Genomic DNA, 27,874 nt, shown 5'->3' on the forward strand with positions numbered 1-27,874 from the left:
TAAATATTCGTAATTCCCCTATGAATAATACATCGCTGCACGAAAAAAAACCTTCGTGAGCATAGCCTACTTCAGATTTAAATGGTTTCATTAAAATATAAAATCATGCTGATTGACACGTCCTTATGTAGCCTACGTGACGCTGGAAATGACTCTATTTCCCTTAATTCAACACAGGGAGCATACTTTTATTTTTTAAATATTTATTTCATTTCGATCACAAATATGCCATAGGTAGCAGAACAAGACATAATATAGGGAATTATCAAAATTAAGTGTCAATGTGAGACAGATTGTACATTTTGTCAGAGATGGAAACAATTGTACAATTACAGTAGATGTACAGACACAGATGAACCAATAATGGACATTACTGGTTTCGTCTAGGATAAGAACATTCTCACCACTGGTCACACCAATGAGTGCAGAAAAAAAAAGATGCTGAGCGGAAATGAAATATTTGTCAATTTGCAAATGAGCAGAACCTGTACATTCATAAATAGTCACACATACTAACCTGGCATCAATCAGTTAGATGGGAGTTCAGTGCCAAACTAAATTTCCTGATACGCTAAGCCCAAGACGGAGAGACAGTCTCACTCACACATGCAACAAAAGACACATCCATCCATGCATTCACACACATGTGCAAAGGATCCGTTAACTACAACTGCATGAAGTTCTTCCTGAGGCACTGAGCTGTAAGTGCACTTAGCTAAAACACATGTGCTTCTCTGCTACACCAAATAATACTATCATCAATATCTGGCCAGAAGCCATTAAGTATGAAAAGGCTGGGGGCAAGGAGGGCCGATCTCCTTCTCCACATGGTGATTTTCAGTCCTCAGTTGCTGGTGGCGGCGCTTTCTGCTTCTTTGCTAGGCTCCTTGATGATGTCTTCCTTTTTGCTGCCCTCCTTGGAGGTCTGGTTGAGGGCTCCGTTGATGAAGCTTTCAGAACTCTGGCACTGGAAGTGTTTCCTGGTGCCCACCAAAGACGGGTTGTTGACCAGCGTGTAGAGGAGCTGCCAGTGCGCTCGCGCCCGCTTGGCGCTCGACACCTTGTTCTGCTTCTTCTCTTGCTGGACTAGTTGAATACCTTCAAATGTTGAACATGTAAGAAACAGGTTAAGCCAACATGTAGATAAAAATAGTTCAATTTCACTAAATGTATCTGTAAGTGTCAAGAAATGTGTGTGTGTGTGTGCATATCCACATATACATACATACATACATGCATATATATATATATATATATAAATGCTTTTCGCCCTGTATTTTGATTCACTAAAAAGAACAAGAGTCATTCGTTCAGAAGTTGAACTCCGTTAGCGCTGTTATGATTCACTATAAAGAACCGAGTCATAGGAGTAATTCATTCGGAAATTAAACACCTTAGCGCGTTTATAATACACTATAAAGAACCGAGTCATAGGAGTCATTCGTTCGAAAATTAAACCGCAGTAGTGTGGTATGTTTATGATTCACTATAAAGAACCGAGTCATAGGAGTCATTCGTTCGAAAATTAAACCGCAGTAGCGCGGTATGTTTATGATTCACTATAAAGAACCGAGTCATAAGAGTCATTCGTTCGGAAAATAAGCCCCAGTAGCGCGGTATGTTTATGATTCACTAAAGCGGCGGCTCATAAGAGTCCATCGTTTGTGATTAGGACTTAATCAAAATAAATAAATAAACAATTAAAAAAAAAAATTCCTGGTGGTCACGTATATAGCCTACTTTGATTCACTAAAAAGAACCGGCTCATAACATCAATTCGTTCGTGATTGGGACTTCACTGTCCGTGATGTAGGCTGTATTTGTTTTTTTGTGTGCGACCCGCGAGAACAAAGCATCGGAAAGACGTTTATTTGATATTTAATAGCGTTACATGATGCGCGAACGCATTCATGTGCGCATTTTTTTTGTTTTATTGACGTGGCGCTGAAGAATGATAAGCGGTGAAATAATTTGCAGTCTTTCCTTCTTATATAGCCTATTAAGTTAAACATTTGCTTTTTAATAGGTCTTAAATAAATATTCTTTAAAAATTACATCTAAAATAAAGGTAATTGATGCAAATAGATATCGTCCACATAAGAGAGCGCTACTACAGTAGGCCTATCACAGTTGGAACATATCACAATGTGCAATTATCATATGAAGAGTGTAAAAACACATACGAGTCACACATATGAAACTGTCAATAACAACCTCAGTCTGTGTAACCTACCAGTTTTGACAATTCTTCTCAGATAATATTTAATATTGTATGCAAATACAAACATGCAAATCAGATTCCTCCAGTTTTTGAATGCAACAAGCATCAGTACATCTGTATGTGTACAATCAACAAAAGACAAGGCTATTTAATGTTGAATATACACCATCTGCTGCCTATCATCCTGTAAAACACATCAAACGCTGGCAGATCTGACTTTGACTTGAGAGGACAGACACAAAGATCTAATTTCATCTCTGTTCTGCTATATGAAAAGAGATGAGCAATGCAATCTGTGAATGCACAGAGGATGTTCACGCTATGGGCTCTGCTGTGTCTCTCTGTCAGGTCTGATTGAGCAGCAGCAGGGCCGCGGTGACTTATTGCACATCGGGGCCCAATTTATCCTGACAAATATAATGATTGCGGGAGCGCTCGCCTGCTGCGTGCAGGGCAACATGATGAATCAATTACTCCAACCAACCGTCTGTGCATATAGACATGAATCACTCAGGAGAAATCAAACACAGATCGATATGATTCTTGGTTAGATTTGACACAGAAGAACTAACATTATTTTGCTCGGCTTTCTGTTTTGAAATGCATTAAAAGTAGATTACTGTGTGCTGGCAGAATGATTTCTGAAGGATCATGTGACACTGCAGACTAATTATGCTAAAAAAATCAGCTTTGCTTCACAGGAATAAAATGAATTTATCACCCTCATATCTATTTGAAATGAGCTTGGTGCATTTTTATTTTCTCAGAAGGGAACAGGCCTGAAATGTACAGTTCCACACACTCACTGATAAATCTCACTGGACAAACTGAATGAGCGCAGCTTTTAAACACTAAACCGCATCCTCAGACAAGCAGCTCTGAATTAGTTCTGAAGACTAAACGTCCAGACTCTGGAACAGGTTGCTCTCCAGTGAATTAAATACAATCATACTGAAGTAATAAAGAAGAAGTAAAAGCTCAGACCTTCTTCAGCATCTCGAATCCTCTGTGCAGAGAGACCGTCCTGGCCTGAGGTTTGCAGCAGCAGCCCGCAGAAGGCCTTCATCACGGGGTGAGACTGACTCACCTCGATCTTCAGGTAATGAGCGTAGCAGCGGTATCCTGCAAACACAGAAGAGACAATCTACATACAAATGACAATCACATCCCACATCTGACGCGACAGAGGAAGCACTTTTATCAGACACTTATCAGTGCACTCATTTTGAGCAGGGCGTCTGAATATAAATGTGTTGCTGTGTGAAGCAGTACCTGGGTCAAACGGCTCGACGTTGCGGTTGAGAAGGCTGATATCCAAGCGTCCTAAGTGGACTATGTTGAAAAGGGCAGTGGTGACTATCCTCCAGATGCCCACTATAACACCAACCATGACATTAACTAGGAAAAGCATGTAGCTGAGAAGAAACAGACTTCCTCTGTGGAGCAAAAAATAAAAATAAAAAAATTACCCAAAGTCTGGAAACAGTTTGATTCTTCATACAGGCTTAAGGATGTTCAGTATATATACAGTGGGTTACACTTCAGGTGTCTTTTATACAGTGTAATTCTACATTAATATGAATCAACTACATGTAATTACTATATGGTTAGGGTTAGGTGAAGGGTTTGGCTTAGGGTTACTTGCATGTAATTATGCATCATTTATTGTTATTATAATAGTAAGTATATATAATGTGTAACAAGGACACCTTAAAATAAAGTGTTACCATACAATGCAAAACTAAAATAAAACAGTAGATTCTCTTTTTTTGTGTAAATAATACTACACATGATAAACATAACTATAAAATACAGTTTTTCTCAGTCATTTCTCAAATGAAATTCTCAAAACTACTTGTACAACCTCCACATCATCTAGTCATTTATACACATCATTAAACCAGTTTCTCATTCTTTTGAACAAGTTGCGATTGCTTTTGTACATTCATGCAATAGATAGACAGACAGATAGATAGAGGACAGACAGACAGAGATAGATACAGAGATAGACAGACAGATAGATAGAGAGACAGATAGATCTGTGTTGCAAAAATAAAATGGTTTACCGTTTAATATCTGAAAGTCTTCTAATATGAAATTCTTAAGAACTGCTTCATAAGTTTCATAACAATGTACAGAAAGAAGACAGGTGTTTATTGTTGGCCAATCTTTCATGGCCTATACCAGATGCTGAATGTACACCGACATTAAAAGTTACAGCCAGTAAGAGGCAGTTCATAATATTATGTATAATTGGCACCTGTTGTTCAGATCTTTTGTTCCTGCGTCCTTCTTAACGAACAAGAACCTGGAGGTCAGATGCTGGACCAGCACAGCCACGAACAGCATCAGCCAGAAGGGCCTTCAGAAGAGAACATGAGAGTGAGAAGCATCTTAAGAGGCACTTCACGGCTCATGAGGAGAGAGGACTGATAGGAGGCTTTAGCTGAGACACGGGGTCACAGAGAAAGTGAGGAGAGCCAAGCCACTCACCACATCCGGCCCATAATGTGGAACAGCATGAGATTGGTGCCATACAGGACGGGGATGATGATGAGGAAGACAGCGAACAGAATGCAGATGAAGAACACCAGAGTCTGGATCACCACGCCTGGACACAGACACAGTCACAACACATGCAGGACTAATCAAACATGCTCATAGCCAAAACTGAAAATAATATATATATATATATATATATATATATTTTTTTTTGTGATCAACATTTTTATTGCTTTCCAAAGGAGGGGGGGAGAAAATAATATTTTATTATTTCATATTCATGTTATATTATATGTAAATAATATTATATTACTTCATATTAATGTTATATTATGTCATAATATTCATATTATTCATATAATATTCATATTATGTCATAAAAACAATGAATAATAATTAATTGAAAAAAGATATGAATAAAATGATAAATATAAGATTAAGTATTTATTTAAATTTAAAAAGCACTCTGTAAATAATATTCTGTTTTTAAATAGTTTTTTAATAGCCTGTTAATGTGCTAACTATACAAATATTTTTCATATAGTTATAAAGAATATTGTGTGTATATACAGTACAGACCAAAAGTTTGGAAACATTACTATTTTTAATGTTTTTGAAAGAAGTTTCTTCTGCTCATCAAGTCTGCATTTATTTGATCAAAAATACAGAAATAACAGTAATATTGTGATATATTATTACAACTTAAAATAATAGTTTTCTATTTTAATATACTTTAAAAAAAATAATTTATTTCTGTGATGCAAAGCTGAATTTTCAGCATCATTACTCCAGCCTTCAGTGTCACATGTAACATCCAGTCTATCACATGATCATTTAGAAATCACTCTAATATTCTGATTTATTATGAGTGTTGGAAACAGTTCTGCTGTCTAATATATTTGATGAATAAAAGGTTAAAAAGAACTGCATTTATTCAAAATAAAAAACAAAATTCTAATAATATATATTCTAATAATATATTTTCTTTACTATCACTTTTTATCAATTTAACACATCCTTGCTGAATAAAAGTATTGATTTTATTTAAAAAAAAGAAAGAAAGAAAAAAATTACTGACCCCAAATTACTGACCAGTAGTGTATATTGTTATTACAACATATTTATATTTTAAAAACACAGCTTCCTTTTTTTTTTTTTTTTACTTTTTATTCATCAAAGTATCCTAAAAAAGTATTACATGTTCTGAAAAATATTAAGCAGCAGAACTGTTTACAACTTTGATAATGAATCATCATATTAAAATGATTTCTAAAGGATCATGTGATAATGATCCTAAAAATTCAGCTTTGCATCACAGAAATAAATGATAATTTAAAGTATAATACATTTAAAAACAATTATTTTAAATTGTAATAATACATTTTAATGTATTTTATAACATATTTAAACAATATCATTATAATATAATTTAATATTTTAGTATATAAATAAACATAACTGAACAACAAAATCATTAATAAATAAATACATATTTGAATAAATATAAAAAATTAATAATTAAATATATACTTCGCAAAAAAGCAAAAAATAATTGAGTTTGTAAATATATATATATATATATATATATATATATATATATATATATATATATATATATATATATATATATATATATATATATATATATATATATATATATATTTTTTTTTTTTACAAACTCCATCCTTTTTGCTTTTTTAAAGAAATGTCCATAAATGCACATTATTCTAAAGATTCTTTTTTTTAAATCACAACAATAACTTCCGTCTATGATGGACTTCTATTGTGTGCTAATGTACTAATCCATGTATGGAGAGAAAAGTCCAGAAGAAGAAAAACATCCAGAATGATCCAGAAATGTTCTCCGCTAAATTTAATTAAAAATTAATTGTTTCATTAATTGTTTATAAAAACTGTTTGTCAGTTCAGATTTAGTTTGTTCCAGTACACAAATCCAGACTTCATTTAGCAGGTAAAAACGTTTCAGATGGTCTTTCTCACACTTTGACACTACAGTGAAGAGAGTTGTTCCATGAGAACGAGGGGCTTGTGCAACAGAAGAGCAGAAGCGTGCTCTCACCGAGACAGATGAAGGCGGCCTGATAGCTGGTGAAGCCCATCCAGCAGACCAGCGCGGGCCGGGACGGTCGGATGCTCCTGTGGCAGTTATACACAGTAAAGACGTCTCCTCTGTACAGTGCCTTCAGATTAGACCTGAGTGAACACAGACACAGCCTTCAGTGCACTAACACACACACACACACACAACACTGCGGAAATATAGGTAATGAGGGCATTTCTTTTTTTGAAGAAGTAACAGATGAAAGTGCAGGTCACAGAGTCAAATTGCCATTAATGACATTTAAAAACTCAATTTTAAAAGTCATTATTTTTAATATGCTATTCCTGACTGTAATTACCTCGTTCTCATTAGCCTAGTAAATGATTTTTCCTGTTTCACCTCCAGCTAGTCAGTTATGATAAAGTTATTAGTAATAGGTCTTAAATAATTTTTAGTTCAGTTTTAGTTTTACAGTGGCATGAGAAGGCTTTTGCCCCCTTCCTACATTTTTTAAAGTTTTTTGCTTATTTGTCACATTTAAAAGATTCAGATCATCAAACAAATTTAAATATTACACAGAGTTAATGCAAGTAAATACAAAATGCAGTTTTGCATAAAAAAGCTGTCCAAACCCGTATGGCTGTACAAACTATACTTAATAAATATACACAGTAGACATACATATATCATGTAAACAAAAACTTTTATTTCAGATGCGATTAATCGTTTGGCAGCACTATCTAAAACGCATGGGACATCTGTGTATCTGTGGTCATGCGACAGTAGTGTAGCAGCTGAAGAGCAGTTTTATCCGGACTGAATGTGTGTTTGTTAGTGTCACCTGTGCAGGACCATGGACCTCATGAGCATGAGCAGGTTGAGCAGACAGGACAGGGTCACCGCTGACAGATAGCAAACTGAAACACAATACAATCACATGAGCCACGAACACACTCTCACAGCCTCAGCACTTTTTCCCACTCCAGCTACAGTTCAGCGGTCGGCTTTGCTGACCACTTCATTATTCATATTTACATGAGTATTCAAAGCTGAGAGAAAGTGGATGTGTGTGTGTGTGTGTGTGATGCATGCAAACCTCCTGCAGTCTGGATCAATGCAAGCTCACATTTGCATGGCTGTGCTGGCACACATTAGCTTATAAGAGATCATCATTAAAGCTACGCTGACCAACTGCACTGATCCAAATTACTCTCTCATGTAATTACTTTATATCGAAATGGTTTAAGTGTCGTTTATGTGAATACCACCTTATTCACATAAATTTAGGTCCACATATAATAGGATTATTGAGGAGAATCAACACAGTTCAGTGTAACGGCTTAAAAAAACTATTTAAATGAATTGGTTTGTCTTATATTTACTGAATAATAAGAAGTGCTGTCAAACGATTAATCGCGATTAATCGCATTCAAAATAAACGTTTTGTTTACATTATATATATGTGTATGTGCTGTGTATATTTATTATGTCTATATAAATACACATGCATGTGTATATTTAAGAAAAATGTTATGTTTATACAGTATATTATATATATTTATCTGTAATATAAATATATACAGGTTCATGTAAATATTTTCAAAATACATCCTGTATGTATACATAATAAATATACACAGTACACACAGATATATTATGTCAATAAAAACCTTTATTTTGGATGCGATTAATCGTTTGACAGGACTTAAAATAAGACAGAATTTGACTAAATGCACGGAAAAAAATAACATTTTCAATATATATTTCTATTTTGTAAATATAGAAATATATATACTATATTTTTAAATTCTAATGTTGTAAATATTTTTAGCAAATTTTCAAAAAGTGTGCTTATGAATATACTTTAAAAGTGAACTTACATCTGAACTGGATGCAATGTTTTCAGACACATAATTCCGTTATATACAATGTATTATAGTTCAAATTTATATTAAATCAGATTAGTTGAACGTTAAATAATTTTTTTGACCCACTTAAGTGCATCTTTATACGTTATTTAATAAATACTTATTTGTGACTTTAGACCACAAAACCAGTCATAAGGGTCAGTTTTTGAAATTGAGATTTATAATAAAATAAGCTCTCCATTAATGTATGGTTTGTTAGGATAGGACAATATTTGGCCAAGATACATCTATTTGAAAATCTAGAATCTGATGGTGCAAAATAAATCAAAATACTGAGAAAATTGCCTTCAATGTTTTCCAAATTAAGTCCTTATCAAAGCATTTTATGAATATATTTGATATATTTACGGTACGACATTTACAAAATATCTTCATGGAACATGATCTTTACTTAATATCCTAATGGTTTTTGACATAAAAGAAATATCGATAATTTTGACCCAAATATCGTTTTTTTGGCTATTGCTACAAATATACCCCAGTGACTGAAGACTGGTTTTGTGCTCCAGGGTCACATACCGTGTCTGAAATATGGTTAAAGTGTACAGCTAAATTAACATTTATAGTAAACAGTGTTTTTTTTTTATAAAAAAAACAACAACAGCTTGTTAGTCATATATTTAAATATAATTATTAATTATAAATGAGATTTTACATAAAATATAATTATTATAATTGTGTATTTAAATAAAATTATAATTATACATTGGTAGTGATGAGGTTGCAATTTAATACAATTTAGTACATTTAAAATATATTTACTTTAGTTATGTTAGTTAACCAACACATCAAAACAGTGTACTTTAAAGCATGACAAAAATATTAAATATAATTCAAATCTTTTAAAAAGTTTTTTAAAGTAAAACCTTTAATCATTATAATGTGCACTTCCTGAGTGTACTGAAATGTGTTAAAAACATAGCAATGTAAGAGACTCTATGGCATTTATCTATATACATACATATACATATTAAAACGTTCTCATCCAAAATGGCAAATAGGTTTTCCAACTAATGTAAATCAAGATATACATGAGTATAATACTGGTAAACTTGTGAGAGAGCTCAAATCACATCCAAGTCCTAAGTATGAGAAGTACGAGAATGACAACTGACTCACTTTCCACACACCACAGATAGTAGATTACAATCCTGACCACCTCCTGACGGTCATCTGACAGGATGATATTGAACCCGGCCAACAGGAAGGCGATGTTTTCGTCTACTCCTCTGCGGACGATGTGTAGGGTGGGCAGCACGCCTGAGACCAGTAAGAGCGCCATCTAAGACATTCACAAGAATAGAGTATGCCTTGAAATGCTACATTAAATTAAACAAAAGCACGTGAATTAATACTTTTAGACAGAAATAACTCTTAAAATGGCTCTTCTTTTTTGAAGAGTTTACCTGATAAAGCGCAATGAACGCCACAACCACAGAGATCGCTAGTTTCAAAGGGAACCTAAAAACTAATAGAAAAGAAATTCAATTACAATAAATAAATACAAACAGTGCTTTCTAAAATTGGTAAGTCTCTTCTGCTCACCAAGTCTGCTTTTATTTGATAAAAATACAGTAAAAATGTTAAGTATTATTATTATTCATTATATATATATATATATATATATATATATATATATATATATATATATATATATATATATATATATATATATATATACAGGTCCTTCTCAAAAAATTAGCATATTGTGATAAAGTTCATTATTTTTCATAATGTAATGATAAAAATTAAACTTTCATATATTTTAGATTCATTGCACACCAACTGAAATATTTCAGGTCTTTTATTGTTTTAATACTGATGATTTTGGCATACAGCTCATGAAAACCCAAAATGCCGGTCTCAAAAAATTAGCATATTTCATCCGACCAATAAAAGAAAAGTGTTTTTAATACAAAAAAAGTCAACCTTCAAATAATTATGTTCAGTTATGCACTCAATACTTGGTCGGGAATCCTTTTGCAGAAATGACTGCTTCAATGCGGCGTGGCATGGAGGCAATCAGCCTGTGGCACTGCTGAGGTGTTATGGAGGCCCAGGATGCTTCGATAGCGGCCTTAAGCTCATCCAGAGTGTTGGGTCTTGCGTCTCTCAACTTTCTCTTCACAATATCCCACAGATTCTCTATGGGGTTCAGGTCAGGAGAGTTGGCAGGCCAATTGAGCACAGTAATACCATGGTCAGTAAACCATTTACCAGTGGTTTTGGCACTGTGAGCAGGTGCCAGGTCGTGCTGAAAAATGAAATCTTCATCTCCATAAAGCTTTTCAGCAGATGGAAGCATAAAGTGCTCCAAAATCTCCTGATAATTAGCTGCATTGACCCTGCCCTTGATTAAACACAGTGGACCAACACCAGCAGCTGACATGGCACCCCAGACCATCACTGACTGTGGGTACTTGACACTGGACTTCAGGTATTTTGGCATTTCCTTCTCCCCAGTCTTCCTCCAGACTCTGGCACCTTGATTTCTGAATGACATGCAAAATTTGTCCAAAAGTCCAGTGCTGCTTCTCTGTAGCCCAGGTCAGGCGCTTCTGCCGCTGTTTCTGGTTCAAAAGTGGCTTGACCTGGGGAATGCGGCACCTGTAGCCCATTTCCTGCACACGCCTGTGCACGGTGGCTCTGGATGTTTCTACTCCAGACTCAGTCCACTGCATCCGCAGGTCCCCCAAGGTCTGGAATCGGTCCTTCTCCACAATCTTCCTCAGGGTCCGGTCACCTCTTCTCGTTGTGCAGCATTTTTTGCCACACTTTTTCCTTCCCACAGACTTCCCACTGAGGTGCCTTGATACAGCACTCTGGGAACAGCCTGTTCATTCAGAAATTTCTTTCTGTGTCTTACCATCTTGCTTGAGGGTGTCAATGATGGCCTTCTGGACAGCAGTCAGGTCGGCAGTCTTACCCATGATTGCGGTTTTGAGTAATGAACCAGGCTGGGAGTTTTTAAAAGCCTCAGGAATCTTTTGCAGGTGTTAAGAGTTAATTAGTTGATTCAGATGATTAGGTTAATAGCTTGTTTAGAGAACCTTTTCATGATATGCTAATTTTTTGAGATAGGAATTTTGGGTTTTCATGAGCTGTATGCTAAAATCATCAGTATTAAAACAATAAAATACCTGAAATATTTCAGTTGGTGTGCAATGAATCTAAAATATATGAAAGTTTAATTTTTATCATTACATTATGGAAAATAATGAACTTTATCACAATATGCTAATTTTTTGAGAAGGACCTGTATATATAATTTATTTTCTAAGTGAACATATTGTAAAATGTAATTTATTCCTGTGATTCCTGTGATTCATTCACATGATCCTTCAGAAATCACTCTAATATGCTGATTTGCTACTCAAGAAACATTTATAATTATCAATAAGAATATTTATCATATTTATCAATTTTTTCATGACTCTTAGATATATAGAATGTTATTCTATTCTAAGGACAGCTTTTTCAATTTTATAGCAAAAAATGTCTTCACTGTAACTTTCCATCATTTTAATGCATCAATAGTTGCTGAAAAAAAAGAAAAAAAAGAAAAAGAAAAAAAAATCTTTGTAAATGGTAAATGGTAGTATATACAGTTGAGGTCAAAAGTTTACACCCCCACCTCCTTTCAGAATATGCAAAATGTTAATTATTTTACCAAAATGATACAGAGTAGTTGTTCATGAGTTCCTTGTTTGTTCTGAACAGTTAAACTGCCTGCTGTTCTTCAGAAAAATCCCTAAAGTCCCACAAATTCTTTGGTTTTCCAGCATTTTTAAACCCTTTCCAACAATGACTATGATTTTGAGATCCATCTTTTCACACTGAGGACAACTGAGGGACTCATACACATCTAATACAGAAGGTTCAAACACTCACTGATGCTCCAGATGGAAAAACTATGCATTAAGAGAAAATATCAATATCATACAGCCATTGTTGGAAAAGGTAAAAAAATCCTGGAAAACCAAAGAATTTGCGGGACTTTAGGGATATTTCTGAATTACAGCAGGCAGTTTAACTGTTCAGAACAAATGAGGAACTCATGAACAACTGTAGCTAAATAAAAAACACAGCTGTGGATCATTCAGCTAACAACACAGTATTAAGAATCAAGGGGATGTAATAAACTTTTTTATAAATTCAACTATTATTCTCCTTGTGGACTATATGTAAACATATTTTATGTGAAATCTTATTCAGGTCAGTACTAAATAAACAATAACATGCATTTTGTATGATTCCTCTTATTTTGGTAAAATAATATTTTGCACATTCTGGAGGGGGGCATGGGAGGGTAAACTTTTGACCTCAACTGTATATATTTTTATGTATTTTATTTTACCATCCTCTGGTGTGTAGATGTACGACTTGGCAGCATCTCTGAGCCTTTCAAACAGTTTAGGTTTTGATGCGCTGGAACTGCAAAAGCACAACAAAAAAAACAAAAAAAACAATTTAATATAATTTTAAAAATAACAATCCTTCATATTCTTTCAAATGCACAGTTAGACAAATAATAGATATTTTATAACAGCTTCAGTCATCCTTTACACAATGGCTTTTAATGGGATTCGAACCTACAACCTTTAGACAACCAGTCTAAACCTGCAACCTCATGGCCTCTTGATATCAGAGGCATATCTAAAGTTAGTCTATATTCCTTATTCCATATACCTTCCTACATAATTGCCAGTCTTATCAATGGATATTTCCCTTCATTACACTGCGTTGCTATGTAGACTATATCATACCAACATCAAGGAGTTTCCACGCAAGAGGAAACATTTCCTCACATTACTCACGGGACTATAATCAATGACATTTCAGACGCTCAGTATATTTTTGCATAAAGAAGATCAGCATCTGTACAGTACAGACAAACTGAATGGCATTCAGACTCAAGCAGTGGATCCCTATCTACCAGTCTTTGCATAAGTCAATTTACAGTAGGTGTGATTCACCGCCAGTCAATGGAAATGAGGAAGGAAGTAGTCTATGGACGGTATCCCATCTGACTGGCTGTTGTACAGTGGACTGATGCTACAATAGAAAATACCTAATCTTTCCTTGGCTTCACTGCAATTAAAATCCACTTATTTAGCAAAAGATTTTTACACGATTAGTTCACATTGCAGTATGCCAAGAATTTTAATATGCTACAAAATAGGGCCTGAAATGTGTTTAGTATTTTTATGTATAGTATTTATTTAGTATTTATAGTATTTTTTATTCATTATATGGGGTTTGAAGCTCACTGTGGAATTCTTGTTATGGGTTACTAATATAATGTCTGCTGTTTTTTAGCTTCTTGAACCTTTGGGTTAATAAATAATATTGTCCACGTGAGTGTGCATCACCTGATTTTGGTGGGCTTTTTCTTCTTGAGAATCTTTTTTACATAATCTCTGTAATAACTGCTACTGAGGTCCTGCAAGAAAACAAATCTTTAGATAGTAATATTCATTCCGTTCATGCTGATTTGAATCTTTAAATGACATATCTCAAAAATAAAAACTGTCTATCATGCAGTGTGACGTGATCAAAACTTTGCTTCCCGTTTAATTAATTTGAAAAAATTGATCCAGATTTGTTAACCTGTACGTGTTATAAATGGATCACTCCTCTCTTATTTCATCCGAACGTATTCGTCATAGTGATTAAAGCTGAATAACACTGCTATTGTGCGTTTCCTATGAGAAAACAACACTCTGTTTGTGTAAAGTGCCCTGTGAGTCAAACATAACCCCATCCCTCTGAGCTGCTTACAATGATTAGAGCTCTGGAATGCAGGTGTGAGTTTACAAACTCCCCTCTTGCCTTTCCATGCTGCTAAGTCCCTTCATTATGAATTAACACAGCGGTGCTTAACTGGCGGGTCGTGACCCGAAAATGGGTCACAGGTCTGTTGCAACAGGGTCGCATAAAGTACAGCAGGGAAAACAATGTTAAATACAGATTGATCAATAAGAGTGTCCATGATAAAGAAAAGGACTAATATTTTAAAAATCTAGTTTAAAACACAACCAAGTATTCCTTATTGTTTAATGTTTTAATATATCTTTTAGACAGACCTCAGAGGCGTTGCTCGTCTCTGTGTTCTGTAAGCCTTTGAACAGAAGCAGTGGATACTGGAAACTAAGAAAAGCCAGACAAGCGATCTGAGGAAGGCTGCTCAACAGCACATAGTACTTATAGATCTGCAGACCAGGACAAAAACAGACAAGTCAATGTCAAACAAACAGTGCAGTGCTTTATCTGGCTATATTACCCACCCATTTTTAGTGCAAATCAATCATGAAATTTAGAGCGCATAAACTATGCTTGTACTCTACAAGTGATGTTTCAGATCCATATATTCATGGTACTACTGTAAGTCGTACCTGTGGTGTTTTGGGACAGTCCACTTTCTGCCAGACCAGAACTCCAAAGTGTGTCCACGACAGCAGGCTGCCCAAGACGTAACCCACCTTGTTATGCAGCGTACCGCAGGCCAGAAGAGGATAGTACAACACGGGGTAGTACAACAGAGCCAGGATCAGCCAGAACTCTACAGACATAAAATATAGACCAGTGAAGTGACGTGACATTCAGCCAAGTATGGTGACCCATACTCAGAATTTGTGCTCTGCATTTAACCCATCAAAAGTGTGCGCACACACCTACACACACACAGTGGGCAGTCATTTATGTTGCGGCGCCTGGGGAGCAGTTCGGTGTCTTGCTCAAGGGCACCTCAGTCGTGGTATCACCGTCCCGAGACTTGAACCCACAACCGTAGGGTTAGGAGTCAAACTCTCTAACCATTAGGCCACAACATCCCCCTAAGCATCTCTCTTTAAACCCTTAATGATACAATCTATGATATATTACCACTGTGACCTGGACCAACACACTTATATGAATAAACATATGAGTGTAAACTGACTTAAATTTGGGCCTGTTTGGCTTCAGAATAATTGGAATATCGACTTCTTTTTTCGAAGGCTGATAAGTGTCACTTTTTTATGCTCGAAAGATGAACTGAGTATTATTTTTTCTATTTCTGTTACTAAATAAAATGATACTATAAAAATCTAAAAGCCATTGTAACATTTTATTAATAATAATTGTTTTGCTGTTATTTTTACTTTTATTGTCTCGGCCACAAATCTCTTTATTCTTTAGAGTATTCTAGCAAATGATGCCCTTTATCAGAAGAGCAGATTTTAAAGAACCAATAACGGTTCAAAATTTTGAATAGCTATAAAAATATTCATCAAAACAATTATCAGTGTTTAAATTGATAGTTCACCCTAAAAATGAAAATCACCCTGAATGATTTACTCACCCTCAAACCATCCTAGGTGTATATGACTTTCTTCCAATACAATCAGAGTTATACAATGCACTGGCTCTTCCAAGCTTTATAATGGCAGTGAATGGGGGTTAAGATTTTGATAGTCTCAAAAAATTACTGTTGACCAGTAAAAAAAAACACTCAAAGCAATTATCTTTCTCCTTCTAACTGTTCAAGAATAAGTCTTTTGCATTCCATTCTTTTGTGTTCAATGAAATAAAAAATCTGTTTTTGTATGACCAGAGAGTGAATAAATGCTGATAATTTTTAGGTGCACCTTTGAATGCAGAGTTGCAGGATTGTCCCTGAAGTGTACTGTAAGTTAATTAGACTAAAATGACTACATGCTGCTTGATCAAATTATTTTTCAACTATGAAAATGCCAAAAAATTTAATATTATCAAGAATGAGGAAAATAACAATAGTGGGCCATCCACACTAACTAACACTGACTTATTAAGTCTGAGTCCAAATTCACTTATAAAAGCAGCAAACATTTACATAACACAAACAAAGCCTTGTCTGAGGCCCTGTTTGCTAAAGAATCAAAAATGCAGGCGATAATCCAATTACAAAACCCAACTAAGAAGGACTAGCAGTTCAGAGAAAAGAAAAAAAAAGGATCAGGTAGGGTGCTACTTTTGATCCTCTTGTGTGAACTGAGCCTAGTTTGGATAGCTGCCATCTGGTGAACAGAGAGAGTGTTCATTTGATAGCACCAGTGAAGGGTGAGCTACTATACCCCTCCAACCCACTGAATTTCCCAAACTCTTTGGTGGCCCAAAGTCTTTGATTTACATTATGATAGAAAATAATTATTTCTTTCTGAATCTGCACATAGGTGGCACCTCAAAATTAATTCCTCGTAGGAATCGAACCAACAACCTTCCTTTTGCTAGTCCTAAATCTTAGGGTGCAGGTGCACTTAGGGCATGTCTGAATCCACTTTTGCTAGTTTAATGAGGGGAAAAAATGGTCGGTGGGCCAGACGCATGGTTCAAAATGGTTGTACCAATTCTCTTAATGAGTAACATGCAATAAACCAATCAGATTCTCATCTCCCATTCCCCCATTGTAATCCCTTCATCTTTATTATTTGGCATGTTTGTGTGCTTCTGGGATTCACTGTGTGTGTAATGCACATAGCGTACATGAATTGTGCATCCCCCTTATAGATGCATATTACTTACGAAAATTAACCATGGTATTAATACAAATACAATCAAAATTGTGCAACACTTTCCATAGTTTATCCATGGTATTTGTAATAAACTTAAACTGTGGTAATACAAATGGTAGTCAAGATAATTTTGTAATTTTCGGAAAGGGTAATTTTTAATAAATAATAAAAATACTATGTCATTGACTTTAGACCAAGTTTAAGTTGCGTCAATAGCGCAAACACAATAGCAACGCGCCCAAAATGCGCCTGAACACACTTTGTTTCCTGATCAGCATGCCCATGAGTGCACAAATGGGTGCAAATGCATTTGCTATTTAAACAACGTAGTGCTGGACGTGAAAATTATAAATGGGTCAGGCTGAAACTTGAAAAAAAAAAACACTGTGAGTGTATGATAGAGCCCTCTACCACTAGACCACATCATAAAATCAAGCATAAAAACTGAATAAATACTGCCATAATCACACTATAAATGCATTTCACCACTCCACGAAAGAAGTCTTGTCACCATACCTTTGTTGTTGACATCTTTAGTGAAGGGGAGAGGATGGTGACTGAGGACCATTCCAACCAGTTTGCAGAGGAGAACGCCATACACGGCTACAGCAAGACCCTTGTGTTGTGTGTGGTCTAAAAAATTGACTGGGCTGAAGAACAGAACAGAAAACTTTTGCACATGCAAACTGAAACTGGCCAAGGAGCTGCTACATAGTGGCTAAAATGGTCTGAGAGTGATTTTAGTATGTGGTTCTGGGTGATGTCAAACTGACCTGAGTAAACCTGTAAGTCCCCTTTGATTGTCACCCAGCTTCTGTCGTCTGGCCAGGATGGCGAGAATCAGCATGACCACCAGCTTTGGACATAAAGAGAGGTCAACTTGTCAGTTTTACATCCTCTGAAGGCCCACCAGAGGCCGGTGCAGCTGGGACTTTGACCCTTTATTAACCCCTTCTGCATTACAGCTTCTGGGTTCAATTTAAACCACAGACCCATGTGAAACAAGGGCAGAACCCATTTCCGCAGACGCTGCCTCTGTTTCTGGTATGAGTAAGTGCACTATCAGAGAGCACAGGCATGGGATCACTGACCTGCAGTGACCTGTAACACTTTTAGGAAGCGTCATGGCCAAAGGTGAACTCTGAGTCCACATGGGTCCATCTTAGTCAATTAGCATCTGTCTTTTTGTGTAAATATCAAAGGGCCAGGAGCTCAGTGGGAAGTCTAGGAGTTCCAAGATGAGTGACAACAAATGATATGAGCAGGTTTGAAATGTTTTTCACAATTTTTAGACAAAATTACTATGAGAGTACAATGATATCTGGTGGAAATACTATTTTTGCAACGGTTATTATCGTTAACTAAAACCATAAAAAAATAAAAAAAAATCTTAAAATAAATAACACTGGAGAATGTATTACGTAGATCTTGCTATGGGATTTTTCCACATAAAATTAAATGAATTGAATGAACAAATTAATAAATAAAATATTTATTTATTCATTTAATAATCAAAAATTAGGATTTTTTTTACAAATTATTTACTCAAGATTCAGAAAAATAGGAAAACATAAATAGTTTATTATAAGGTTATTTCTAGATTTTGACATATAGATGCATCTTAAAATCCAAATATTGTCTGCTTAATCGTCCCTGCCATTGCATTTTGGTCTATCATTGGTACTTCGATACATATCATGGTACTGACTTTAAAAAATAAGAAAAAATATAAAGAAACCAGTATGTCTCATCTGAAGGGAACTCACAGATATTGCAGCAATGCATATGTGGAAGAGGCCTTCATCAGCTGTGGGGTCACATGGTGGGATAACTCTGAAAATTTCACAAACACAGAGTATTTATCATAAGCTGGTGAGATCCAGGTCGATTACTCAGCCTGCACACACTCCCTTCCTCGCCTCCGTTCCCAAGCAATAGACCATTACTAACAAGAGCACTTCTACTGAACCTCTTCAAGTGAAGATTATTCATTTAAACCCATTGTTGTAGGTAATGTGACTGACGAGAAACGCTTCGGAGTAAACTGAAAATGCTGGCATGGACTTACGACTACTAAAGTCCATGCTAAAAGAAACTCTGAGATGAATGAAAAGATCCTGATTGTGTTTGGTTTGAGTAAGTCTTGGACGAGGCTAACGTGTGACGCACTCAAGAAACTCTAGATTCACAGTTTGGTGTCTTGTTACCTAAAATCCAGCTGAAAAGTCTCTTGTATATGTGAGAAGAATCAAAGATGAGATCAAAGTCAGAAATCTCTACATGAATAGCAGTGATGGATGTGCATATCACTTTCAGCAGAAATATGATCAGATATGTTTGCACACCTGTAGACTTGGAACCATATAAATGTTCTGGGTAGTGCATTATGAGATGACAACAGACTATGAGCAGCAATAAAGATGATATCTAATGAATATCTGATGACCTTAACCATGTTATCTAGCTGAAATCACAGAAGTTAATGTCTTAACCCAGAGAACCCATGAATGCATTTATCATGTATTTTTTTATATACAGTAAATTGCAATAATATAAATACAAAATTATATATAATACACAATTATTTATAAATAACAATTATACATTTTAAAATGTGTAATTTCTTTTTTACGTTACTATATATAAATATATAGATAGATAGACAGATAGATATATCTGTGTGTATTATTATACAAGATTATAAGCTTAAACTAAATATATATTAACTATAAAATTCACAAATTATAAAAACTAAATTCTAGGGTTTGATTTGAAATATATATAAATACTTACACTGTTTTTAATATTTGTTAATATTTTTTGTCATGTTATAGAATTTATACCTTTTAAATATAAAATTATGATGCAAACTACATTACAAAAAGCTAATTTTTTTTTAGTTCATTTTATCCCACTTATAACAAAACACAACAAAGTTTTGATTGAATTTTTAAATGCTCCATAAAGAAACATTCATAAGACAAATTAAAAGTACTTACTCGACAGGAGGTTTGGTGGGCAATGCATTTTCGTACCAGTCTGAGTAGTCATAGTCATCTTTCACAGTTTCAGCACTCATGGTGCCAACCTTCAGATGAAACAGAAGTTTCAATGAGCTCCAATAACTTAGACAGCAGCTTCTGAGAGACACAAAACACCCTAATTGTTCAGTTCTTGTCACTAAAGTCTTCTTCTCTCCTCCTTTCTCCCCCCTTGTTCAGGTGCCCTGTTACCACTGTGACTGAGAGCTGTGAGGAGCAATGTGACGGCTCCCTTTCTGAAGCATGCCAACCCAAAACTTCTTTGCTTCAGCTTGGATCTCTTTTTCAGATGGAGGATTACCAACTCACTGGAAACCAGGAGAGAGAGAGAAAAGCAATGGAGAGAGAGAAAGAGGGGGTGTGAACTGGACTTATAAAACAGACTGGAACCGTGTGGGGGCCGAATGCTGACATATTCCACCGTGATAACAGGGAAATTCATGTGGGAGAGCGCTGTTCCAGTTATCAGGTGTAGATTCCCAATGCTGACTCAAAGCGTGAGGTATAAGGAAATCATTTCCCTGAACCACACACATGTATTGACACACACGTGAGGAATCAAATCAGACGCAGCACAGGTTACACTTTTTGAAGTGCTTTTATTTTGTCACGACTGCAGAATATTATCTACAAGAGATAAACTGATCACAATGAGGTTTTCAAACTGATATTCTAACGCAGTCTCAGATATTTTTATTAGTGCTGTCAAATGATTAATCGTGATCAATCGCATCCAAAATAAAAGTTTTTGTTTACATTGTGTATTGTATATAAATAATATATATATATATATATATATATATATATATATATATATATATATATATATAATTTATATATATATATATATATATATATATATATATATATATATATATATATATATATATATATTATTTATATATAAATACACAAACATACAGTACATATTTTAAAAGTATTTACATGTTTATATTCATATTATTACATTTCATATTATGTATATATTTAATATATAAACATTTTTCTTACATGCATGTGCTTGTATTTATATATCCATAATAAATATATACTGTATACACACATATATTATGTAAACAAAGCAACTTTTATTAATAGCGATAAATCACTTGACAGCATTAGTTTTTAACCTAGAGTTTTTTAAGATGCCTAAACCTACCGTCCCTGAACTGTTCCTTTAAGAAGTGTTGCCACACCCATTAAAATGACCACGCCCCTTCTTCAGTAGGAGGGAACTTGGAGGTTTTCGCAACCTTCAGCTGCACTGTTGCCCTCATTATGCTGGGATTATAATCAAAGTCGGTTAAGAAAAGCTCCAAAAATCCATTTATAACAATGTCGAGAACTTGAGAAAGGGCAAACCTTCTCAAACCACATTCGGGGAGACAAAAGCAAAGCAGGATTTACAAACAAAGGCCGCAGAAAAAAGAATGCTTTGTTTACATCATAAAAAAAAAATGTGCCTAAAAGTTTGCTTATATCTGGTTTCGGAGAAGGTCAACGGTTGGTTCTGATGCATCCAATTTCCAAATAAATTTGACAATGAATTATGAAACCTATCTGGATCTACCTGAGAGATATAAGGCTAACACCTTTCTGAACTTTGATTATCTTATCCTCTCCTATTTCAAAGAACCCAGTGCAGCCCCCCCCCCCCAAAAGATACAGTGCACCATTCACTAGAGACATGAACCATCTCACGGCTCTATTTATTTCCAAAATGAGTCAGGCTGACACATGAAGAAGCTTGATCTGTGTAATATCCCTCCTACAGCTACATTCACAGCGTTTCATACTGTTCTGGTGCTGACGTAACAAACGACCCCAACAGAATTACACTGAGAGTCCCGTCAGCATCATGGACCACCATTGTGGATAGCCTTTGAAACTGTGTAGATTCATTCGAGCACGGTTAAACCTAAATGGGATCCTGTCAGTGTCCACAGGAGCTCTTGTCAAGGATGAAACTGATTAAGGAGGCAACACCATTGAGCACACAGCCCATGATAGATGCTGCCTGTAATGACTTCATATGAGCCACCATCACTCAACGGCTCTGGAGACGACCTCCAGTCACCATTTACCAAGAAAACAGTCCCCGTTGTGCCGTGCCATTGACAGTGAAGCTTTTAGTGGAGGATAAAGAAGGTCAGGTGACAACCGAGGCTGCCATTGCATTAGCTGACGATGAATTTCTAGCTGTACATGGAGAAGAGATGCAGTTGAAGTTAATAAAGATAAAGTACATGAGAAATGAATGATGAAAACTGAAAATGGCACATCTGAACACAATCATCGCTCCCATATTCCAGGATGGTAGGTCACATAATATAATAATAATATTAACAGCAACAAGACTAATGTAGTACCTCCGGATTACATTCATACTATATATAACATACTTTTTTTTAGCAGTTGAGAAGTACAGTAATACTACTTATTTGCTAGTTTCTATCGCTAGGCAGTTTTAGCGTAGATAATATAAAATAAAGTGGTATAAAGTGATATTACATCATTTATTCTCAAGCAAGCTGAAAATATGCAATTATTTGCATATACACAGTAGGCCTATACTCACTAAAACAGTTTTTATTACCGCTATTACTATAATGTTGCTATATTCAACTTAACCAGCATAGAAGAGTATACTCATTTAAAGTGAAATTGCCTACTTTATAGCAAATTTCAGTAACTTTTGAGTTGACTATTGTTAAATCACATTAAAATGTGTTACATTCAGTACAAAATATGTGTGGTATAAATAAATAAAGATAAAAAAAACAATATATGTAGTTTTGTTCTGTGTAAAAACACTAAACTAGTCGGCGCCACAGTGAGGGTTTTGCTAAGGTTTTTTCGGAGAATTTTAGCATGTTGCTATGCAGTTTCTAAGGTGTGTTGGTGGGTTAAGCGCCAAAAAAATGCTCAACCCAAAGTTTGGAGATGTAGCTCAGGTTCCTCATTTCAGCGTCTATGGGATTTTCACAACATGTTATGTGTGTAAGTAACACTCAATCATTATGTGTGTAGCACGAGAGAGTCCAGACGTCGAAGTATTAAGAGGTTTGTTCTGTGTGTGTTTGTGTGAAACAGTTAAACTAACTTGTTCTCCTCGAGGCGCATGACAGGTGCAAGGGGTTTGTTACACTCCAGTGTGTTGTTAATTTGCTTTTGTTTATTAACAACAAGTGCGTGACGTTGGTTCGGTAACGTTACTTAGCATCAGTAACGTATTTTTATGAATGTACTACGCAGTTTTATTAGCTGGTTTTTTAATGGCACGTGTGAAACGCAAATTATTTTGATAACTCACCAGCTCCTGACTTCAGATAAAAATGCCCGCCTGACACGCGCAAACGCGTGGCGCGCGCACGTTGATTCACCTGACATTTATGAACAATTATGGATGATTGTGTGAACCGATCATTCATAGCGTGCATCTTTGGTGCATTCATACACAAGACAATTATGCAACTGTTCTGTTGACGTTTATGATATATTTGAATGTGCTTGCCTGTTAAATATGTCTGTATTTACATTGCATTTTTATATATCCTGCTCTATTTACTTTATTTTCTGTTTTTTTTTTCTCATTTTTTCTTTGTGAAAAGTATGAAGGTTTATTATTATTTTATTATTAATATTATTTTAATTTCCCAATAGCATTCATTTTAGCGTTAAATACCAGTAAAAATACAGCCAAGTCACTAAAATGAAAACAATTTAATCAAATTCTAATTTCAGTTAATTATGAATGACTCCTTACCTTGATTTCAAGAAATCCAGAAGTTCAGTCCCTCCTTGACACCCTTTGCAGTGAGCATTCAGAAATCAAGTTTCTTCAGCAAAGAGGGTTTTGGGTAACACACGCGTGTGTTTACTATACGTTACAGCTTTGCAATAACCTTATGTTCAGTGTTTTGAATGTGGTTTTGTATGAACGCTGCATGCCGTCTCTACAGACTTTGACCTTTTTTTGCAGTGGCCACAATATCTTGGTATGAACTTCGGAAGAAAAAAGACACAAGGAAAGTGCTGTTGTAAGGTAGGACACCTCTTGGCTGAAGTTCAGTGCAGTGGCCTTTGATCACTCACTGATACGAAACATCAAGGGAAACTGATATGTTTTGCTCTGCATTCACATAGTAAAAGAGCAAAGTGTTCTGTAATGGAATGCAAAACCATACAAAAACATTTGTATTTTATTGCTGTACCCACCAATGCACACATGCATTGCATGCATGTCACAGAAACAGGAGGTGTATACCATAGGATGAAGCTTTATAATGCCTTTAATTGTCTGTGGGAATCAGTAACCTCTATATGACAAGCAGAACCTTCTGACTGAAGCTATAGCAACTGAACAAAACTTATATATGTGATATGTTCTATATGCAGTACAAACCAGCTGCAGTGCTATAATTGGATCCTAATTAACATAACTTTCTCACCACATTTGTTTTTCTTTATCTATCTGGAAATTTGTAATTGTTGTTTTTTATAGTGTAGTCCTGCTATGCACTATGTACAGCACTTTGGATTCAATTTTATTATGTTAAATGTGCTTTATAAATAAAGCTTGTTGTTGTTGTTGTTGTTGTTATCCTCTCTCATGGAGCAAGAATGGATCAGGATTGAAGACGCTGGTTTTTATTTTCGAGGTAGTGAATGTGTAGTTTAATCAAGTTGGTGAGTATCAGCTGGTTTTGACTGTAGAGAATCCTCTTCTAGAAGAATCTGGTTCCAAGGTATGAGACTTGAAGATGGAGATGTTTGGACGCGGTTTATTCTTTCTTAAGCAACAGGTTTGTCTTCACTTTACACATGGTAGGCCGGTTTTGGAGCCCCAGTAGTCTTTCACATTTATGGGTCAATGACATTATGCTGTTTTTGTTTCTTTAATCTATTACTTTATTCACAAATACATAAAAAATGACATTTGTACATATGAATTATGTACATCTTCTATGTTTTTAATTACGGAATTAAAATAAATTTTAATGTTTTTTTTTGTCTTTTTTTCTCATGCATAAAGTAAAAAAAAAGTCAGGGTGGTACAACTGTGCTAATATTCTAATGAGGAAAAAAATGTATTAAAAAACAATTTTTTTAAAGAAAATCATGAGTAGTAGTTAGTACGGTGGCCGAGACAGCTCAACACGCTGCAACTTAAGAAAACACATGCAAATTGAAAAAACATCAGCAAGTGAAGAAAACATCTTCATCAGTTTGACAACACAAGTGTTGCAAATCATCACAACAAATACTTATAATGAAACGCACTACAAATCCTCACAACACTTGCATACAACGAAACGTGCTGCAAATCCTTCACAACACATATACATTAAGAAACAATTAATGAAGCATTGCAAATTTATTTTCATTAACCTTGAAATTATATTTAGTTGAGAATATTAAAGTTAGCCATCTTAAGTAACGTTTTACGTTTAATCATGTAATTATTCAGCTTATATAGGCTAATAATATCCAAAAGATAAAAAAGAAAAAAAACCTCACCTTTCAGTTCACCAACAACTCCACTGACCAGTAGCCACTGCACGATAAACAAATCCCCGCCGGATCCGACACTTTTTGAGGTCTCCTTGAAACATTTCCATTGTGGTCAGTGCTATTTGCCCTCGTTTGTTAATTGCATGTGTTGTGAGGATTTTTATTGGGGAATTTTTTTTTTTGATAAACCTTTGTCCTCCAAATCAAAGTCATGTGGTTCGACCAACATTTAGATACATGCAAAAACAAAAAAGAACAGGACCCCCTGATAGAGCTTATAATGACAAGGCAAGGTTAGTTCAGGTTGTACAATGTCATGTGGTGCAACTCTTAAAAAATGTAATTATATTTATGAATTAATAATTTATTAAAAAATAAATTAAGATGTGTACACTCACATGCATTCATAGTCAAAGGAAAAAGTTATTACTTTTTACTTGATGGTTACACCGCATGACATTTTTGCATCATTAAATATAAAAACCTTAAAATGTGTTTGTGTTTTTTTTAAACCATCTGAAATCAACATTAATACAAAGTGTACACCCCAAAGAACTTGGCATGTGAGTTTAAACTGTATTTTGTAATAGTTTTACTTTATTTCGGACATGTCATTGATACTTTATCATTACATTACTTTATCATTAGTATTCATTACATTTTACAGGTTTCTGCAAGAGTTACAAAAATCATGACATTCGTCAGGCCAGGAGAGGCTTTGGGACTGTGACCATCCTGGAGACGAGGAATCTTCTAATGAAGAAATTGTAAAATCCTGCAATATATGGCTAAAATACAAGACGATTTTTCTTAGAAATTAAAACTTTAATTCAGTGAGGACACATTAAAGACTTTTATAGTGTTACAAAAGATTTCAAATGAATTCCATTCTTTAAAAAAAAAAAAACGTATCATGTTATTATTGTCAATATCAAAAGCAGCACTGTTTTCAGTATTGATAACAGTAAGAAATGAACAGCAAACCAGGATCATGTGACACTCAAGACTGGAGTAATGATGCTGAAAATTCAGCTTTGATCACAGGAATAAAATACATTTTAAAACATGTTACAATAAAAATGAGTTCTTTAAAATTATAATAATATTTCACAATTTTAATGTATTTTTATACAAATAAATGCAGCATAAAAGTTTTCTTTCAAAAATCTTGGTGACATATCAAGGGTTCCATAAATACAATACACAATACAAAATAACATAGCATTTTATAATATAGTATTTTTATGCTTTTTAAGGACAATGTGGACCTGGCTGATCCAGATTCAGACCGTATGGGCAGTGTGAACGCAGATAATCCAGATCAAGACCTTGAAGTTAAATCGCACACTTCTAATGAAAGTGAAATAGTTTCTCCTACAAAACAGCCCTGAATCATTCCTGACCCTTTTCGAGTGTCAACCCCATCTTTCTAACAGAGGACACACTACCACTTTTACACACCTCTGCAAGTATCATTCTCAGTCCTCTTCCATATGTAACTTAACAACATCTGTTTTCTGAAAGTACCGTCTGTGTGACATTGAATAATTGTGGATTCTGACAGAAGAAAGCAGTCAGAGTCTCTAAAGCAGATTCACCCTCATTGGCCTCCACGTTATGTTTAGACACCCTCAAACCTCTGGGGTCGTGTGCCTAATTTCTGAGGTCATCTCGCCGCTTGCTCCTTCTATTACTCAGAGGCCTTTGTAATCACTGGACTTTGCAACACTCAATTAGGGCTTAATTGGATTGGTGTGTGTTCCTGGTGAAACAGTCAGTCCCCTGTTCAACTGAGAAGACAGAGCTGATTATTACTGTTGACAAGTATAACACACAGAGCTGGACGCAGCTGCTGCTTGTGTCAGGATAAACACCCCTTACACACACCTTCGTTGTAGCAGCGCTGTCTCATATCTCATTACACTCCGCTTTTGGAATCTGTAAGATGTTAAGTTGCTAATCATAAAACATGATTTTTATTTTAATTAAAAAAATGTTTACGTAGTACTTTCCCAAAGAAGCTTCATAACAGGTATTCTTCATAACAATTTTAGTGTAAATACAATTTGTGTGAT

General features: G+C 35.1%; 1 protein-coding gene and 1 long non-coding RNA gene across 4 annotated transcripts; one reads left to right on the forward strand and one right to left on the reverse strand.

The window, feature by feature from the left end:
• Positions 1–186: 186 nt before the first annotated feature.
• Positions 187–24,218, reverse strand: LOC132124919 (receptor for retinol uptake stra6). 3 transcript variants are annotated; one of them, XM_059536085.1, is made up of 18 exons: positions 24,052–24,218; positions 20,244–20,332; positions 19,011–19,077; positions 18,018–18,100; positions 17,761–17,894; positions 15,109–15,275; positions 14,800–14,925; positions 14,086–14,156; positions 13,071–13,147; positions 10,120–10,181; positions 9,833–9,995; positions 7,627–7,702; positions 6,804–6,937; positions 4,715–4,832; positions 4,482–4,583; positions 3,494–3,657; positions 3,206–3,343; positions 187–1,098 (listed from the first exon to the last, which is right to left on the reverse strand). In XM_059536085.1, exons 2-18 carry the CDS (start codon positions 20,321–20,323, stop codon positions 845–847), a joined length of 2,016 nt encoding a protein of 671 aa, XP_059392068.1. In that variant the 5' UTR covers positions 20,324–20,332; positions 24,052–24,218; the 3' UTR covers positions 187–844. The 3 variants fall into 3 exon arrangements, with proteins under 3 accessions (XP_059392068.1, XP_059392067.1, XP_059392069.1); XM_059536084.1 differs by lacking the exon at positions 24,052–24,218 and adding an exon at positions 23,599–23,739; XM_059536086.1 differs by lacking the exon at positions 24,052–24,218 and adding an exon at positions 23,215–23,550.
• On the forward strand, positions 23,079–27,791 carry LOC132124920 (uncharacterized). Its single transcript, XR_009426813.1, has 3 exons — positions 23,079–23,285; positions 24,268–24,330; positions 27,056–27,791. It is a non-coding gene; the product is annotated as an uncharacterized LOC132124920 (long non-coding RNA).
• Positions 27,792–27,874: the final 83 nt, after the last annotated feature.

This window comes from Carassius carassius, chromosome 43, assembly GCF_963082965.1.
Source record: "Carassius carassius chromosome 43, fCarCar2.1, whole genome shotgun sequence".
NCBI lineage: Eukaryota > Metazoa > Chordata > Actinopteri > Cypriniformes > Cyprinidae > Carassius > Carassius carassius.

Bases quoted from the DNA above. Each gene is read 5' to 3' on its own strand.
- LOC132124919 (XM_059536085.1), bottom strand. From the start codon at position 20,323: ATGAGTGCTGAAACTGTGAAAGATGACTATGACTACTCAGACTGGTAC. The intron at 14,926-15,108 runs GTACGACTTACA...CCTGGTCTGCAG, and splicing joins ACTGTCCCAAAACACCACAG to ATCTATAAGTACTATGTGCT. The intron at 14,157-14,799 runs GTCTGTCTAAAA...GTTTTCTTGCAG, and splicing joins AGACGAGCAACGCCTCTGAG to GACCTCAGTAGCAGTTATTA.